The sequence below is a fragment of the Physeter macrocephalus genome, unplaced genomic scaffold (assembly GCF_002837175.3).
Source record: "Physeter macrocephalus isolate SW-GA unplaced genomic scaffold, ASM283717v5 random_1814, whole genome shotgun sequence".
NCBI classification, from domain to species: Eukaryota; Metazoa; Chordata; class Mammalia; order Artiodactyla; family Physeteridae; genus Physeter; species Physeter macrocephalus.
In genome coordinates, this window is record NW_021147098.1 from 2,270 (window position 1) to 21,498 (window position 19,229).

At 54.9% G+C, this 19,229-nt stretch overlaps 1 protein-coding gene across 1 annotated transcript; it reads right to left on the reverse strand.

The window, feature by feature from the left end:
• Window positions 1–344: 344 nt before the first annotated feature.
• Window positions 345–16,978, reverse strand: PADI1 (peptidyl arginine deiminase 1; the record flags this gene model as incomplete). Its single annotated transcript, XM_028487387.1, has 14 exons — window positions 345–470; window positions 1,269–1,348; window positions 2,421–2,514; window positions 3,354–3,498; window positions 7,083–7,234; window positions 8,919–9,026; window positions 9,462–9,585; window positions 10,627–10,730; window positions 10,879–11,051; window positions 13,009–13,134; window positions 13,221–13,338; window positions 14,910–14,971; window positions 15,627–15,699; window positions 16,798–16,978. Coding segments are annotated over 14 exons (1,666 nt in total), but the record flags the coding sequence as incomplete, so codon positions are not given.
• Between the last annotated feature and the right edge of the window lie 2,251 nt (window positions 16,979–19,229).

Here is a 19,229-nt window from a genome sequence, read left to right on the forward strand (position 1 = left end):
CCTTAGTTGTGGGGCTGCCCCGTGCACTGTAGGATGTTTAGCAGCATCTGTGGCCTCCACCCACTAGATGCCAGTAGCACCCTCCTCGTGTGGCTATCAAAGTGCCCGGGGCGGGGCGGGGGAGGGGGAGGAGAAATCACCCTGCTTGGGAACTACCGATGGAGATTTTCTATATCTGCCCCCAAAAGCAAACACTGGCGAGGTCCGCAGGGCCCGTCCCAGCCTCCTTGCCAGTCTGCCCCTGGATAGGGACGGCTTCTCCTCTGGACCCCCAACTGACCGCCCAGCAGGACCCCTCCAGGCACCAAGGATGCAAATGGCCTGTCCTCCCTCCACACTCTCACCATGTCGGGGAAGAAGGGTTCTGCGTAGGAGTCGTTCAGGAAGAAGAGCTGGGGGATGTCCACGATGTCCCGCTCCGTCAGGCCCAGTTCCTGCTTCAGCACCTCCCGGTTCCAGTCGATGCATCTCTGAGGGTGGGAGAAGGGGCACAGGTACCCAGGGAGCCAGGAAGGATCCAACGTTTCTGAGCACCTGCTACGTGTCGGGCCCTGTGCACCCGACACGTAGGTGCCCTCTGCACCCTTTAGCTTGCTTGATCCTCACAACAGCTTTGTGCCATTGCTACCGCAGATGGGGAAACAGAGGCTCAAGTGACCTGCCCAAGGTCACAGAGCTAGGAAGTAGTGGACCTGGGGTTTGCATCCAGGCAGCTTCTGGTTGCAAAAGTGCTTGCCGTCACCACACACTCTCCCAACCACAGCAGTGCTTATGCTCCTGCCCAGCTCAGCTGTTTACGAGAAAAGTGTCGGGCACCGCTGGGGAGAAGCATGGGGCCTCCTCCCATCTACTGAGCGGGACTCCATGCCAGGCCTACACCAGGCACGTGGCAGGCATTAGCCCCGCCCCTTCCTGAGACCTCCTTCCACCCCATCTCCTCACCAGGTCACCCTGATTCCCACCCACCCCAGCCCTCGCCCCTACAGGGCCCCATTCCCCCACCACGTCTCTCCCATCTCCCCAGACCTCTCGGGGAACTCAATTCTACTTCCGCTGAAACTCATCATTTCCCCAGAATGGGGGCAAGATCTCCCCCACTGGACTGGCACGGCTGTGTCTCTTCCATCAGACTGTGGGTTTCCCAAGAGCAGAGGCCCTACCCAACCCACAGGTCTCAGCAGCCCCCAGGAGAGCCAGAGGCCCAGGGCTGAACCCCTCACCCCCACCCCGGCAATTCCTGGGGCTGCTTCACCCTCCACCCCCCTCACCTGTGCATAGAGGTTGTCATTCCTGAGACGTCTGTCTTCCAGCATCTCATTAATGCTTCTCTTCACCTGGTGCTTTAACCCTGCAAGAGAAGGAAGACCACAGCCAGCTCAGGGAATACTGCCTGGGGCCACCTCAAGCCTGGGCTGCAGAATCCAGGCCAGGATTTTTCTCCCAGCTCAGCGCCAGGGTCTGAAGCCAGGAGAGAGAAAGCCGGAGACTGGAAACCCTGATGGGACCAAGCTCTGGCTGCAAGTAAATCCTGGTGATGGATTATAAACTCCTTGGGAAAGGACGCCTGAGCGCAGAGCCTAATAATTACAGAAGAGCTACCGTTATTGAACACCCACTATGCTCTGGGCCTCCTATTATATTTATTATTGATCTCTAAAACAATGCTAGGTCAGGTTAGTTATCACCCCACATTCAGAGAAGAGGAAATGGAGGCACCGAGAGGTTCAGAACACATCCTTGATCTCATAGCCAGCAAGTGGCAAGACCAGGATCTGAATCCAGGTCTATCTTTGCTGAAGGCTATGCCACATCCCTTCCAATGCTCCATGCCTCAGGTGAGAACACTGTGATCCCTGGTGGGGAAGGGGGAGGTGCTCAAGGGGGCCAACCAGGCCCTTGGAGGGTCTGTCGATTCCCCGAGGAAGGTCCACAGAGGGGCCCCGACCACCCTCCTGGCTTCTCACCCCTCCCTCTCTTGAGCCCCTGGCCCTGCTGCTCCCTGCCGCTTAGCCCTGGGCAAGCCGCTTCTCCTCTCTGAGCCTCAGTTTTCTCCTCCATGAAAAGGGGTAAGGAGAAGGGGGTGAACGATCTGATTGGGTAAGAGCAGGAAAGTGCATGCACGGACAGGCACGTGGGAAGGCTCACGGCTTCCTGTTCCTTTCTTCCCCCGGGGTGTGGCCAGGAACAACCCAGTGTGTGGAGGAGGCCACCCCGGCTTCCATCCCTGGCCCAAGAAAGGGAGAGCCCTCATCCTTTGCTCCCATATGAAGGTGTTGGGAAAATCAGTGATGGACTCTGAGCTGAGAGCTGGCAGACAAATGACCTGTAAACAGAGCGCAGCCATGCCAGGCATCAATGGTGCCCAGGGCTGGCAACGAGAGGGCATGGTCTGGCAGGGTGATGGGCTCACTGACACTCACCGTCAAACTGGGCCGCCTCCCCGTAGCCCTCCTCCTTCTTCTCTTGGAACAGTTTGAGGCAAGCTCTGGGGCTGGCCAGGAGCAGCCGGAAGCCCTGGCACAGAGGATGGGAAAGCAGCTCAGTGCACAGGTTCTCCCCCGATGCAGGAAACCCCAAACTCAGGAGGGGCCTGAGTTCAGAGGCCAGACTGCACATGGCACCCCCCTCAATCCCCCCCACCAGCCACAGAGGACTGTCTGCACTTCCCCCAATCCTCCAAGCCGGTTCACACCTGCAGGCCTTTGTCCATGACCTTCTCTTTTCCTGGAAGCCCTTCCCCACTTTGTACACCAGGGAACTCAACCGCTGGTCACTGGGAGGCCTCCCCTCCCAGGCCGCCTGCTCCCTGCGGGCTGTACCCTCCCTGATCACCTCTGCAAGGCAGTGAGTGGTTAACGTTGCTGGTCCCGAGCCCACAATCTTGGTCTGAATTTTACCCTACTAGTTAACTGCCCTTCTGAGCCTCATTTTCCTTATTTATAAAATGGAGGAAATGGTAATAGTACCCACCTCATGGGGTTGCTAGAGGATTAAATGCATTAAAACACATACACCTCACAGGTGCTCAGCAAATGTTACCAGTTATTACCAGTGTCAGTCCTGGGTCTTGACTGAGAGGTCTGGATCAGAACAAACACCCAGTAAGCGTGAGAATGAGTGTACGAGAAGTGAGCGAACGAGTTCCCTCCTGACCCTGGGCACGAGTTCCCTCCTGGGCTCTGACCTCCTCCAGGAAGCCCCCCCGGATAACACCTCCCGGCCCAGAGGGTACCCTGACTCCAAGCTCTCTATGGACAGAGGTGGTGAGCTAGTTTCAGGTGGCTTTGCCCTATCCTGACCCATCAGGATAGGGAGGGGCAGGGGTAGCTCAGGCCGGAGGAGAGGGGATGTACCTTTTGGTCGGAGGTGGGCACAAAGCTCAGGAACTCGTCCACGTGGCCCACGAAGAGCCAGTCAGTGAAGAGCTCCACGGGCGCCTGCACCTGCTGGGCCTTCAGGAAGTCGAGCACCACCTTGGCCATTCGCCGCCCACCGGACCTGGCCAGGGAGGGAAAGAGCAGGGTCACCTCGTGCCTGTTGTGTGCTGGTTCCCTGCAGGCACTTCCTGAGCCCCTCCCTGCCCACTGTCAACCCTCTGAATGGGTCTTCTTTGGTCCCTGCTTCCTGGCCCCAGCGCCCAGGTGCTCCCAGGAACTCGCTGTCCAGCCTGAGTGTCACCCAAGAGAGTCTGTCCCTCCCTCACCTGAAAGCATCCTCCCCAAGGCCAGAAAGGTCCTGCCACCCCTTCTTGCAAAAGAGAGTCAAATGAGAGCCCTCCATCTGCCAAAGGGAACTGAAGACCCCCGTCTCAATTCCTGGGACTCAGAGAGGTTGACTCTTTACCCAAGGCACCAAGCTTTTTGTTCAAAACATAACTGGGACCTGGCAAGCCACCCCCCAACCCTGCTTAGTCCAGTGTTTCCCAAAGTGTGGGAATTGTTGCCCACTCCCCACGTCCCTCACTTTCTTCAGGTTTAACTCAAATGTCACCTCTTTCTCTATGTGGACTTTGGAAATAACAACAACCCCTCAACTCCTTTCCCACCTTTATTCTTCTTTACAGCATTTGGTACTATTTGGCATACTTGACATCTTGTTTATTGCCTGGCAGCCCACTAGGATGTAAGCTCCAGGAGGGCTGGGATTTTTCTCTAGGTTCACTGCTGTATCCCCAGCACCTCTTATAGAATAGATGCTCAAAAATATTTGTGAATGATATTAAAGCTTTTGAACAGCTGTGTAAGAGTCCACAGTCTATATAACAACAAAACTAGAAGGGAGACCCAACAAGCAGTGACACAAGACAACACTGATTTGATTCAGGGGATGGGAGTGTGGAAAATATTTTTCTTGTATTTCTGTTAATTTTAATATAATATTTTAATATTTAATATTTAAATTTCTGTTATTTTAAGTCCCTCCTTGGGACTCTGCAGCCCTCTGCCTGGAGGCAGGGGAATGGACCAGATGACTCCAGCCTTGAGAAGCATGAGACCTGGTCTCTGAGTCACATCAAAGCTGCCACCAGGAGGCAGAATTGTTCCAAGATCGTTTTAAATGTGGGGAGCAGAGCTTGGAGAACCCAAGATAGTAGAGAACGGAGGGGGCATTTGCTGAGCACCTGCTGTGCGCCTGCCTGAGGCTCCTCACACTGGGTGTCTTGTTTAATCCCCATGATAACCCTATTATGTATGTAAAAATAACAGGTCCATGTCATGATCTGAACTCTGCCGGACCAAGCTCTCTGACCTCATCCCCCCACACCCCCTTGTTCCCTCTGCTCCAGCCCCACTGGCCTCCTTGCTGTTCCTCTAATGTCTCCAGCACACTCCTGCCTCAGGGCCTTTGCACTAGTTGTTTCCACTCCCTTGCACATCTTCCTCCCAAATAGCCACATCTTTAACTGTCTCATTTCCTTCAGGGAAATGTCAGCCTCTCACCAACACTTCTTTTACCTAACATACTAGATGATTTACTTATTTATTATGTTTGCTTATTGTCTGTTTCTCTCCGCTAGGATGTATGTAGGTTGTTTTGTTCACTGCTAAGGTCAGAAGCCAAGACAGGAACACAGGACAGCAGCCTGGATGTTAAGTTTTAATTCGGGGTCCAAGGAGGAGATCTGAATTCTGACTATTCCCCTAACTTGCTGTGTGGTCCTAGGCAGTAGCTGCCCCTCCCTGAGCCTCAGGGTTCCATCTGTCCACCAAGAGCTTTGTTCCTGGTTTTCAACACAATAGCCAATGGAGTGAGGCCCAGCTCTGCTAGAGACCCCCCACACGTTCCCATCCGGGGTCCTTGCTCTGAGCCTGGGATTTTCCAGAACATTTCTTTTATCCCCAGCACGGGGCCCCGAACCTGGCATATAGGAAGCCTCAATAAATATTTATTGAATTGATAAATGAATGCATGAATTAGTGCATTCACTTCATTTATCTAAGCCTCAACTTCCTCATCTGTAAAATGGGGATAATAGTCATCTCAACCTCATAGGGCTGTTGTAAGAATTAATGGAGGTAACCTGGGTGAAGCACCATGTTCATGGCATGTAGGTGATCAATAACTTTTATCCGTTGAGTTCCAACCTACTTCAAGGCACATCCACTGCCAGGGGTCCAGCTAAGCAATACCCAAGCATTCGGGAGTTGGTCAATGTGAATCCTTTATCCCCAGTAACGGCTATTATATAGCTAGGACGGGGACTTTTTTATAAGCCCATTTCACTGAGGAGGACACTGAAGGATGACGTATAAAATAATTTGCCCATTTAATAATGTATCTTTGTCACCTGATGTATCCCTAGTACCTTCAACAGTGCCTGGCACATGGTAGGCATGCAATAAATATTTCTAAATGAGTTAATCAGGCACCTACTATGTTCCAGGCCCTGTGGTAGGCACTAGTTAGGTGATGTACCCCAAATCATGTGGCCAATAAGTGGCAGAGTCAGGACTCGAACCCACATCCATTAGATTTCAAAGCCTGTGCTCGTTCCTCCCGGATCCCTCCCGGAAGCACAGAATGACGGCCCAGAGGTCCCAAGACCCTTCTGCCCCCAGAGCTGTGGGCAGGATCCAGCCCCAGAGTAGTTCTGCACATGAGTCAGCAGCAAGGTGAGTGCACTCCTCTTGTCCTGGCCAACCTCAGCCCCGGGCACCCAGCCTGGGCACCCAGCTTCATGCCTGGGGTTGGTGCCAGGAAGCCTCACCTCACCTGATCCAGAGCCGTGAGGCCACCAAGGTCACCACTTGAGCCTGGGTAACCTTCCCAGGACTGCCTGGCTGCTCTGGGCCCAAGACCAGAGAGCCAGGGCTTGGGGACGCAAGCTGGGGCACGCCTGCGCTCCATGCCAGCCCCACACAAACCGGAAGGCAACCTCCAGGGCCTGGGGCGGGCTTAATCTTTAGGCAGAAAGCAGGGGATCGCACTAGGATCCCTGTGTCACACACCCCATTCTTCGACTGCCCACAGGCTGGGTGGGGACCCACTCGGGAGATTTAGCAGATGCTGTCATCTGTCTGAGCCCTAAACCCTAAATACCTTGTTTCCTGCTAGATGACAGCTGTCCAGGGTAGGACCTGTCAAGTTACCTCTGTCACCCTGGTATCCTGACCTGCAGCCTTGTGGTGACGGCTGCACCCTTTCTAGCTGTTGCTAGGACAGCAGTTATTTTTTATTTCCTCCCTGGAGAGGTCAACGGATCCATCTCCTACTTCTGCCCTGGATTACATATGACCTCCCGGCTCTTCTGATGTATCGAAAGAAGTCAGAAATCTGGCTTTTTATATGAAGCCTCCTGATATATGTATATTTAATGTTGGTGACGAATTATGCTCATAAAATACTAGGCAGGGCAAAAGACCGTGGGCCAGTAGTTTGTTTTTTCCTAAGATTCTGTGATCTTTTCTGTGATCTGTGATTCTAGGACTCTATTCTAGGATTCCATGCAGGAACTTAAGACCACTTTTCAGACTGGAGAATTGTGTTTGCGGTGGAGGCAGGGGGTGCTGGAGAGTGGATGCTGCCTTGGGTCCCCCGGGCCCTCCCGTGACCTCCACCACCCTCCTTCCCTGGCTTCTCACTTGGGGAAGCTGCTGCCAATGAGGATTCGGCCCAGGGGGTACTCCTTGCCCTCCACTGTGACCGGCGGGCTGACCTCCAGGTTGCCGAAGGAGTCAAGGCCAGAGACATCAGCGAACTGGATTTCCCGGGTTACATATCCAAAGTCAGGACCCTAGGGGAAAACCATCGAGAGCCCCCCACCCCCAGAAGGAGGGGTCAGTTAGAAAAGGAAGAGACAGCTCTTGGGGTAGGGGAGCAAGGGGTGCTCCTGGGGGAATCCCACTCCCTGAAAAACAACCGCTATTCACTTTTCACACATCCTCCCGGTGCCCTGAGCATTGTGCTGTTAAAGCCGAAGCCAATAACAGAACAATAACTAGAAAATCCCTGAATGTTGGGAAATGAGGCAACATAGTTCTAAAGAACCCATGGGTCAAAGAAGAAATCAAAGGGGAGGTTACACAGTATTTTGAAGTGAAAGGTAAAAACCACACAGCACGTTAAAACTTGAGGGGATGCCAGTAAAGCTGCACTTCTAGGGAATTGCCGCAGCTCTAAACACATATATTAAGAAGAGAAAGGGTTGAAAAATCTTAGCTTCCGTTTCCAGCTAGGAAAAGAACGGCAAATTAAACCTAAAGAAAGTAGAAGGAAGGAAATGATAAAGACAGAGCAGAGAACAGTGGAAAAGGCGCTGGCCAGGTCAAGCCCAGGGTTTGGGGTCAGGCCTTTTGTTGATGCAGACTCACCCCACAGAGCTCACTGTCACCTCCCCAGGGACTCTTCCCTGATCCCTCCAGGCTGGGGTAAATGCCCCTGCTCTGTGTGCCCATGAGTTCCTGGACCTTCCCCATCACATCCCCCACCAGACCCTGGCATTGTCCTGGAGGTGGGGGACAGGGGCCAGTAAACAGGCAGAGACGTGAGTTCTGGGACCCGGACCCACCTCAAAAGGTGGGTTAGCCTAGCGGTAAAGTTCAGGGGCCGTGGAGGCAGCCCCTCTGGTTTTGGTGCCACTGCTAACTAGCTGTGTGGCCTTGGGTAAGTTGCTTAACCTCTCTGAGCCTCAGTAAAGAGGGAATAATAATATCCATAGGAGTATGGATATCCATACTTATCCATAGGAGTCCACGTGGATTAAATGAGCAACTGTGTAAAGCTAGGAGGGAGGACCTGGAACTCAGGACACGGCTGCTGGAGTGGCTCCTGTCGCCCTCCTGTGTATAGAAGCAGCATTGTGCCTGGCACACAGTAGGTGTTCAGAAAACATTCGTGGGGCTTCCCTGGTGGCGCAGTGGTTGAGAGTCCGCCTGCCGATGCAGGGGACACGGGTTCGTGCCCCGGTCCGGGAGGATCCCACATGCCGTGGAGCGGCTGGGCCCGTGAGCCATGGCCGCTGAGCCTGCGCGTCCGGAGCCTGTGCTCCGCAACGAGAGAGGCCACAACAGTGAGAGGCCCGCGTACCGCCAAAAAAAAAACCCAAAAACGTTCGTTACCTGAAGAGAGGACCTGGCTCACAAAAGCAAGAGCCACGAGGGCTCACTAAGGGTGCGTTGCCCTCAAAAGGCAGTTTGGTTTCCCCAGAGCTGACTCCTTTGTTCACTCCCCCTTGGGGGAGAGGAAGGACCCCAAGGAGGACTTTGCTGGCCTGTCCCTCCCAGAATAGGGGTGATTTGCATGAGATTTGCATTTCATTTACATATTCCTCCCAAACCTCCCACTAACTCGCCATTTGCCAGAACCCACGACCCGTGTCCTTTTGTAGCCCCTAAAGGACTAGGACCAGGCAAGACTGACTGGAGAATCCTCTAGGAGGAGCCACCCACGGTTTCCCCGCTCTGCCCTTTGCCGAATACCAGGATCCTCTTATAAGGGAAATACTTCAGGCCTCTGTTTCGGGGGGAGTCAAAGACCACTGGGAAGGATTTGTGAGGAGCCTCGATGTAGCCAAACTCCATCTCGTCCTGGGAGGGGAGAGAAAAAGACCACAGTGACTGCCTCAGTATAGTATTAAGAATGGTTTAATCCCCCCAGGCCCGGGGCGGGGCAGGGCAGGACAGTGGATCTTCCCCCAGACCTGGAGGGTGCAGGGGCCGGGGAACAGAGGTGGAGTGAGGCCTCTCAGGACCGCAGCCAGAGGAGGACTCTGCCTGGGACCAGAGCACTTGGAGGGAAGCAGGAGAGACTGGGGCGATGCAGGCAGTGGCGGGGGGCGGGGGGCGTTCCCCTAGACTGCACGCCCCCCACCCTAAGTCCTGGCACCCAGGCCGGCCTGGCTTCTCTAGGGAAACGGAGGCCAGTAGGAGCCTGCGCAGGCCAGCTTTCCCAAAGCCGGTGTAAAGGATGGGGTTCAGGCCTCGCGGGCTGCCCTCCTCTCCCAGGATTGCTGCTGCACCCACCTGGATCCAGCGGTCACCCCGATTCTCAATACGAGGGCAGACGATCAGCTTGCAGTTGGCTTTCCACACCAGGTCAGACACGTCTTTCAGAAACTTCTCGTTTGAGCCATGGGAGTCTACGACACTGCGAAACACAGGGAGAGGGGAGCGAAATAATGACGGCTGACTGTGACCTTGGCCTCAGGGCCGGGAGGCAGGGGATAGATGGGGTGGCCTTGATGCGGTCTGTGCTAGGCCCCGTGTGGGCCCTGGGCACAGGGGTTCAAACCCAGTCTCTGCACTAGAGAGACTCATGGGCTGATGACAGAGACAAATAATGTCCCCAGATCACATCAGGTGGCAGGTGCAAGGGGAGGGACAGGCCCGGGGCTGTGGAGCCCAAAGGCAGGGCACCGAAGTCCTGGAGAAGGTGACCTGGGACTGAATCTCACTGGTTAAGGTGGTAGTGAGGGGGCAGGTAGCCCCATCTCCTCCTGTTTCTCACAACTGGCCTAAACAGAGGAGTCAGGGTGGGGTTGGTGAGCAAACAGAAAGAAAGAGTTCCCTTCTGAACGCCTGGGCCCAGCTCAGCAGAGCAAACCTGTTTGGCCACACCCTTCCTGGCCTTTTGACTTATGTTCCAAGTCATCTATGGCCCTTTCCAGTGGTCCGACCTCTGATGCAGAGGCCTGGAGCAGTCTTGCCGATCCAGGCTCACCTGCCCATCAAGGGCCTGACAAGGACTCTGAGAGAGGGTGGAAGGACCAGGGACCCGGGCTGGGCCAGGGCTCACAGTGGGTCTTGCAGTCTGGGTCCCGAGTTCTCGGCAGGCCCAGGAGGGCACCCACATCTGAGCAAGGCTGGGTCTCCTGCAGCTGCCGGCAGTCGGAACGGGGCCTGGCCCCACTGCCTGGAATAAATCCTAGATGTTCTGGGGCTGCTACATGCAGGACAGGGTAGGGCAGGTGTGCTGGACTTGAGCCATTGACCTCAACCAGCTGCTCAGAGCCGGTGGGGCTGACAGGTCCAAGCCAGGCTGCTGCTATCCCGTTCCCAGCTTGTGTCCGTGGGTGCCTGCAATGAATCCGTCCAGTATGAGTGCAGGGCCAAGCCTGGTACGGCATTCTGTTCCTATCTCTATGAGTCCAGAGACGGTGGGAGAGCTGCAGGAGGGGCGAAGCCTCACCTGCACACGTACAGCTCCAGGGGGCACTGGGTGTTGGGGGTCATGATCCAGGGGGCCATGCGGAAGGTCACGGTGTCTGTGAACTGGGGCACCTCAGGCAGGGTCTGGGGGGAAAATGAGGACTCAATGGGCCCTGTAGGGAGCCCCATCAGGCTTCAAGACCCCGCAGCCCCCAGCCTCCCAGCCCTGGAGCCTCCAAGCTGGTCCCTGAAGCCCCTCATCCCCTATCACAGCCCCCAGCGCCATACATACATTGGCGTCCACCAGGCTGACGCTGAGAGAGACCAGCCCCAAGAAATCAGCGTCGGGAAAGGTGAGCCCCTCCACGTAGAAGCTGATCTTCCGCTCCCCCGGATGCCGCTCCACTTCATAGTACAGATGCTGGGGCCCCACCACCTGCTTGTAGTCTGAGAGAGAATTCCCACCTAGGGGGAACCAGAGTCAGCACTGGGGGCCCAGTGCTGGGACAGGGGTGTGGGGCTGCGAGGATGCGAGGACAGGAAACCCGAGACCAGGAATGTAGGGGCAGAAGATCTACTTGGACTCCTCTCCAGCTCTGCCGTGTGCAAGCTGTGTGACCTCAGCTCAATGACTCAACCTCTCTGAGCCTTAGGTCCTCATCTGTAAAATGGGCTCATATTACGTTTCTCATGCCGTCAGCGTAAGCTTTAAACTAGACAAGGAAGTAAAAGCAGCTGGCACAAAAGGTGAAAACAACCTAAATGTCTATCAATGGATGAATGGATAAACAAAATGTAGTATGTCCATATGCTGGCATGTTATTCATCCGTAAAAAGGAATGACTTGATACACGCTATAGCACAGATGAACCTTGACATTATACTAAGTGAAAGAAGCCCGACGCAAAAGGCCTCATATCTTATCATTCCATTTGTATGAGATGCACAGAATAGGTACATCCATAGGGACAGAAAGCAGATGAGCTGTTGCCTAGGGCTGGGGGTTGGGGGATGGGGAGTGACTGCTAATAAGTACAGGCCTTTATTTGGGGGTGATGAAAATGTCTTAGAGCTAGAAATTTTGTGGTAGTTACCCAACATTGAGAATGTACTCAATGTCACTAAATTGTTCACTTTAAAATGGTTAATTTGGGGACTCCCCTGGTGGTACAGAGGTTAAGAATCCACCTGCCAACGCAGGGGACACAGGTTTGGGCCCTGGTCTGGGAAGATCCCACATGCCGTGGAGCAACTAAGCCTGTGCACCACAGCTACTGAGCCCGTGCTCTAGAGCCTGTGTGCCACAACTACTGAGCCCACGTGCCACAAATACTGAAGCCCACGCGCCTAGAGCCCGTGCTCTGCAACAAGAGAAGCCACTGCAAGGAGAAGCCCGCTCACCACAATGAAGAGCAGCCCCCGCTCGCCGCAACTAGAGAAAGCCCACGCCCCTCAACAAAGACCCAATGCAGCCAAAAATAAATAAATTTATAAAAAAATTAAGTAAATAAAATAAAATGGTTAATTTTATGTTATGTGAATTTCATCTCAATTTTTAAAAAATATCGCCTGGCACATAGTAGTTCTGGCCTCGTCGCCTTTGCCCCTCCCCTGAGGGTTGTCTGGGAAGCGCCACCCTGGCACTCTCTTACACCATGAAATGTTGTCAGCTCACTTACGGAGACTTTGTTTATGTTCTGGTATCACAATAAGTGTTTCCAAGCCGGACTCCTGGGTAACCTTCCACCGTCGGAACATTCTGGTCCCTGCCAGGCTCATTTAGCTGGGACAAGTTCTGAGTCAGTTTGAACAGAGGAGGATGAAGAGGAAGAAGGAAGGGGCATGAGAGGTCTCTTGTGATTTATGAAAATGAGTAAGGGCACCTCAGGGTTAAGGATTAGTGTTTTTGCTGGTTTGTTTGGTTTTTTTTAATCCACAGACTTTGATTAATAATCTGTCAGAACAACTGGATTCTGAAGGCAGGCCTGGGCCTCAGCTTTGCTAGTCCCTGCCTCCACCCCACCCAGCCTGGACAGTGCTTGTTTTACATCGAGAACTCATTCCATGCTAACCGACCAGAGGAAGGATGGGCTCGGGAGAAAGGGCAAGGGTAGTGGAAAGAAGAGGGGCTTTGGTGCCCAAGAGACTGGCTTTGAATGCTTGCTCCATCCCCAACTGGTTGTGTGACCTTAGGGCAGTGAATTCACGTGTCTGAGCCTCAGTTTTCCCCTCTGTAAAATGGGTCTAGTTTGGGAACCTCTTTCTTGGGCGATATGTCGTGTCCTGATGGAGTGGCTGTTTGTAAGTGGTAGTGAGAGTTACAAAATGATGATAGAAGGAGGGAGAGAGGTGGATAAGAGACGAATGGTTTGGGAAGCAGAAGATGGAGCAGGGAGGGAAGAGATCCCTCCAGGCCACTCACCCCTAGCGCAGAAGACCCCCACTCTCCTGGAATCAGAATGCGGCACGTTCAAGACTAGCTTGTGGTTGTCAAAGAGCTCATCAGGGCCATCGCAGCTCAGCACCATTGGGGCCATGTCCTGCAGGTCTAGAGAGAGTGGTGCCCATGAGACAATCCTGCTCCATCCCACACCATCACCCTGGACAACCCCATACACCCCTTCTGTTGCTCACCATCCAGTGATGTCAGCTGGGTGCTGACGAGGTCGATCTCCCTGGACCTGAGACTATCCCGGTCACAGTTCACCAGCAGGACAGCCCCACAGCCCTCAGGGCCCCAGCGCCAGGTTTTCTGTGGCAAAGCAAGAGGCCTTAGGGTCAGTGGGACCCAGGGGTCTCTGGGACGGGGTTCTGGACATGGCTAGAGCTGTCTGCTTTGTTAACTTGGAGACTTTTGTATTCTGGGTTTGCTTAAAGATTTATAGAGGGATCGTAGATTTGGGGAATGGAGTTCCAGGTCCCTACACCCAGAACCACTCCACGCGTGTGCAGTGAACAACTTGAACAACAGCTCCTCCCAGCCATCACACTGGAAGAGGAAGGGTGATGGCGCCAAACCCAGAAATGGCCTTTGCCAGTCTGCTGAGCTTTGGTCCTGCCGGCAGACTAAGACTGCCTCGCCCTGACCTTGATGGGTCTGGAGAATTCCTGGGAGACTCTCCCCATCCCAGTCCTCTCCTGGGGCCTGTCCCACAGTTTTCTCTGACTTTCACTTGAGATCCTGCAGGCCCTGCAAGATAGTCTGAGCTGAGAGGTGGGGAAGATGGCTGGAACCCTGCCTCCGTGATCAAAGCTCTTCCTGATGTGCTTCCTTTTTTTTCTTTTAATTTATTTGCTTATTTAATTTGGCTGCGCTGGGTCTTAGTTGCGGCACACAGGATCTTTGCTGCGGCATGTGGGATCTTTAGTTGCAGCGTACCTACTTCTTATTTGCGGCATGCGGACTCTTAGTTGCGGCATGCATGTGGGATCTAGTTCCCCGACCAGGGTTGGAACCCCAGGCCCCCTGCATTGGGAGTGCAGAGTCTTACCCACTGGACGACCAGGGAAGTCCCCTTCCTGACGTGCTTCTACTTTATCTCCACCAGACTCTGCAAGGCAGGGCTTATTTTCCCCATTTCACAGAAGAGGGAAAAGAGGCTCTGGGTATGAACCCCAAGTCACATAGATGGGATTCAAATTTGGGTCTGGGGGACCTCACAGGACCACTGCTAACTTATATGGCACTCTTGTTCACCCCTCTGGGTAGATGCTTCTCTGTACCGGAGCCGAAGACATGATTTATATCATAGGCCCCACCCACCACCTTGCCCAAGCAACCCTGTGCAGTGAACAACCTGCACAGCCATCCGTGGCAGCCCTACCCCATCTTGTCCACAAAGTCTTATATATGATTCAGGCTTCCTCTCTGGGGTCTTTCCCTGCAAATCATATCTTCTACCCTCCCAGGATGGGAGACACATCCGGTGAGATAATGCCTTGAGCCCACCCCATCTTTGTCCTCACTCTTCAGGATCTGTCAGTCACTTGACAAGTCACCTACCATGCTTGGGGGTCCAAATACAGCCCAGGAAATAGAAAAGGCCTCAAGAAAAAGAACCAATCCCAGTTCTAAGGTGGCACAAGAGAGACCCAGAGAGGGTAAGCTGTTTTCCAGGAGTCACACAGCATGTTGATCATACAGTGTAAGTTAAGGCCCATTCATGATGATTTGGGAGTCCTCAGATGGCTTCCCGATACTGTTGGATACCACAGACGCTAGGAATCCATCACCCTTCTGGAGGAAGAGCCCACTCCACCCCAGGACCACCCCCAGGTTTGCCTGTCAACTCTGCCATCTTGGGGTAACCAGGAGAGCCCCACCTTGTCGCCGTGGCTCCTCTTCACCTTGCCTGTGCGGCCCGTGTCGACGTCGAGGGAGATGTCTGCAAAGAGATGTAGAGGGGCTACCAGGGGTCCCCAGTCCCACCCTCGTACCATAACGTCCAGGTCGGGGCAAGCTTTGGCCCCTCCACAAGCCCCTGAGAACCAGGAAGCCCTGTTCTGGGGACCACACCCAACACCTGAGAGGCCCCTGTGGCAGCCCCCTGTGGTTCTGGGTGTTGGAGGGACCCAAGGCTTTGGCTCTTGAATTTTTGACTCATCTATGTGGGCTGAATTGCTAGCTCTTGGGGGCCCTGACTCTGGAGGTCAGGATCAGGCCTGAGGTTCTAGGTGCTGGTTCTGCAGTTCTCAGGGCCAGCTGCCGGGGTCTGGCCGAAGGTAGCACGTGGCTCTCCACGGTTTAGTGATGTCTTGAAGTTCCAGTGAGTGTGATAGACAGACTCTGGATGAAGGAGGCCTATTGTGGGTCTAGCTGGTGACCCATGGGCAGTGCAGTTTCCAGATTCTTATGGCCCTAAGTATGGCTGGGACTCCACCCCTGAGGCTCTAGAGTGGATGAACCGCCTCTGAAGAAGCCAAGCTCCTCGATGGGGGAGGAAGATGTCCATGGGCCTTGCACTTGGGGGCTCCCCTAAGACCCTCAAGCAGCCAGCATGGAGGGGTGGATGTACGGAGAGCCAGGGAGGTGGGACTTACCGGCGCCAGTGAGGTAGAGCACACTGTGGCCCAGGGCACCGCCCTTCTGCTGCCCGAAGTAGGAGACTTTCACCTGTGGGGACATGGTCAGCCCTAAGCCAGCACGGCCGCCCCTTCAGAGATGGCTGTGACAGGGGGAGTGAGGGGACACTCCGGCGGCCCTGCTTAGAGGCAGGGGAGGCATGGGGGGCCCAGCTACTCCCTGCTGCTGAAGGCCCAAGGCCCACGGGCTCCCAGCTTGGATCCAGAGCCCCCTTCTCCAGCTGGAGAGGCTGTGGATGCCTCCTCTGCTCCCGGGGCTGGGCTGAGGGGCAAGGAGGGCCAGATGGGGTGCGGGAGGATCCCAGAGGGAGCAGCTAGACCCTCAGGAACCCCTGGAGATGTCAGAGAGAAAGAATGAGGGAGGGGACAGCTGTCACTAGGGACAGGCAAGTTATTCAACCTCTCTAAGCCTCTGTTTCTTCATCTGTAAAATGGGAACAATGACCACCCCCCACCCCCACCCCATAGTAGCAGCCCAAGCTCACAGAGCTTTCCCCATGCCCGAGAACCCATGGCCAGGGCTCGACCCGGGCCATCTCAGTGAGCCCCCAGGATGACCCCAGTAGATGGGGCTCAGGTAGGATTTGAGCACCAGGGCCCCTACTCTCAACAGCTGCACGGGCCCCACCTTTTTGGTGTCGTTGGAGAAAAGGCTGAATCAATGAATCAGGGGTCGCTGTGTGTGTGGTGGGTGCCTGAGGGTGAGTGAGAAGGGTATCCCCTGTGAAGGAGAAGGCTTCCTGCTTCCTTAGGTGGGAGACACACACCCTGGTATGTACCTGTGTCCACATGCGTGCATGTGTGTATGGGTGCTGCCGAGGACTCCTGTCTGCACAGGAGTGGGTGGCTCGTTTGGGGTCTGTGTGAAGCTGTGTTAAAGGGGGTGTTTGTGAATTTGAGGGGGCGAGCAGGAAGGCCGTGCTTTTACGGGAGCATTCGTGTATGTGTGCGTGTGACGTTGGGGCATTGGGGTGGGTTTGCATGTTTGGGTGTCTGTTGAGCTGTATCAGGATGTGTCGCGTGGACGTGGGTGGCAAAGCCTTGTGGGGTTTGGTTGAGTGGGGGTGGTGTGTGAACGGGGTGTGCTTTGTGGGGGGCTCTTACCTTCTGTGGGGAAGTAGCCTCTTACCTTGAGATCGTTTAAAGCCTTACTGGCTGCGTCCACAGATATGATCACGTCCACGCCGGCATCCAGGGGCCAGTGGGCCTCGCCTGTGGGCTCTGTCACCTGTGCTGTGTTGTAGACCATGAAGACCTCCACCCCGGAGCTCCCAGAGACTCTGAAGGTCTCAGCGCCCTTGGGCACATCACTGATAGAAAGGAGAGAGGAGAGCATCCGGGGGCTCAGGAGAGAGACCAGTGGGGTAGTGGGCTGGGGCCACCCGGCTATGCAACAGCACCCCCTAACAGCTGGAGTGGGGAGCGGCGGGAGGGAGGGGGCCACTGGCCAGGAGACCAACCTGGTTGGGCCCCAGGACTCCCATCCCAGCTCTCCACTGATTCCCATGTGACCCACCCTGGGCACGTCGTCCCCGGGCCGCAGTCTCCCCATCTGCAACATGAAGGGCTTGGAGCAGAGCAGTGGCTGTTGAGCTCTGTTTTAGTGGCAGAGCCCTTTCAGTGGACCTCGCGTGGAACTCCAGACAGAGGAAGGACAAAAGGGAGTGGCCGGGGGTGGTGCCGAGCCACGGTGTTTAAACCTTCCACTCCCGCCGCGGCCCCTGAGGCTCCAGAGAGGAGAGACTGAAAACCTCTGGACATCCTCAATCCCCCGCCTCCCCCAAAGCTTCCTGCTTTTATGCTTCCAAATTCTCGAACCCAACAAGAAATCCATTCGAGACCACCTCTCACCTCCTCCACTGCCACCCCTGCACCCTCCTAGAGTGCTGGGCAGCTTCCTAAGCCCACCTGTGCCTGCTCCAGCCTGTTCCCCACTCAGAACAGATCACGTTGTTCTTATGCTCCAAAGCAACGGTTCCCATCACACACAGCAAAGTCCTCACAGTGGCATGCAAAGCACCTCCTGATTTGCCCTCGGCCCCCCCACCCCCCGCGGGCACCTCCTCCATCCCACTAGGCTCAGTCCTCACTCACTATGCTCAAGCCACACTGACCTTCCTTGATGTTCCATGAAGCTGCCAGGCTGTCCTGCCTCAGGGCCTTTGCACTGGCCTTTTCCTCTGCATAAAATGCTCTTCCCCCAGATATCCACAAGGCTCACTCTTCTACCTTCTTCAGGGCTCTGCTTAAATGTCACCTTCTCAGTGAGCACCCCCCGCCCATCACTCTATTTAATGCTGCACTTTGTCCCACCTTCTCCCACACTCTCCTTATCCCTGCCTCTCTGCTCTGATTCTTTTTTGTTTGCTTGTTTGTTTTTAACATCTTTACTGGAGTATAATTGCTTTACAATGTTGTGTTAGTTTCTGCTGTGTAACAAAGTGAATCAGCTATATGTATACATATACTCCCCTATCCCCTCCCTCTTGCGTCTCCCTCCCTCCCTCCTTATCCCACCCCTCTAGGTGGTCACAAAGCACTGTCTGCTCTGATTCTTTTTTTTTTTTTTTTTTTTTTTGTGGTACGCGGGCCTCTCACCGCTGCGGCCTCTCCCGCTGCGGAGCACAGGCTCCGGACACGCAGGCCCAGCGGCCATGGCCTACGGGCCCAGCCGCTCCGCGGCACGTGGGATCCTCCCGGACCGGGGCACAAACCCGCATCCCCTGCACCGGCAGGCGGACTCCCAACCACTGCGCCACCAGGGAAGCCCTGCTCTGATTCTTAATCATACTGTTAGATATTGTCCGTCTCTCCTGCTAGAGGGTCAGGTCCACCAGGGCAGGGAGTTTTGTCTGTTTTGCTCATTGCTCTCTCCCAGCACCTATAACAGTGCCTGGCGTGTGGTCAGTCTCATAAACACTTGTTAAATGAATGAATGGATTCAGTTGCCCCTAGTCTGCAGGAGGATTCAGGCCCATCTGCACCCAGTGGTACAGAACTTGACTGAGGCCATACCCTGCAAATTTCTCCCCGTCTACCTGATATACCACATCCACCCAATACTCCAGAGCTCTGGGCTCCAGAAAGGGGGATCAGGAAGCCCTCAGTCTGCCAGGCCCCAGCCGGGGGCACCCATCTTCCGGGCCTCCACGCTACTTCTCAAGCCACCAGCTGCTTCCAGCCACAGCAGGTAGGGGCCAGCCTTCCTGGGCCATAGACTCAGAGGGGATGCTCTGCAAACTCGGGCTACAGGGCACCAGGAGCTAAGCCAGCAGGGCCTCTGGGGGCGCTTGTCCTTCTTCATCCCCTGAATAAACCTGAGCTGTGTGCCTCCCTGTCCCAGCCCTGTGATGGGCCCCAGGGTTCCATGAGGCCCTTGACCATGTGGAACACACACCCTGGAGGGGAAGTCGGACGAGGGAACTGCATGTCAGGGCTCCCTACTGCCGTCCCCCAGGACAGAGCCGTCAGCCTCAAGGCCACCACCCAAGGTCAAGTCAACTTGCAAACGTCCACCCGACTGCAAAGATGCCAGGGCCAGAAGGGTCCTTTGATACATCC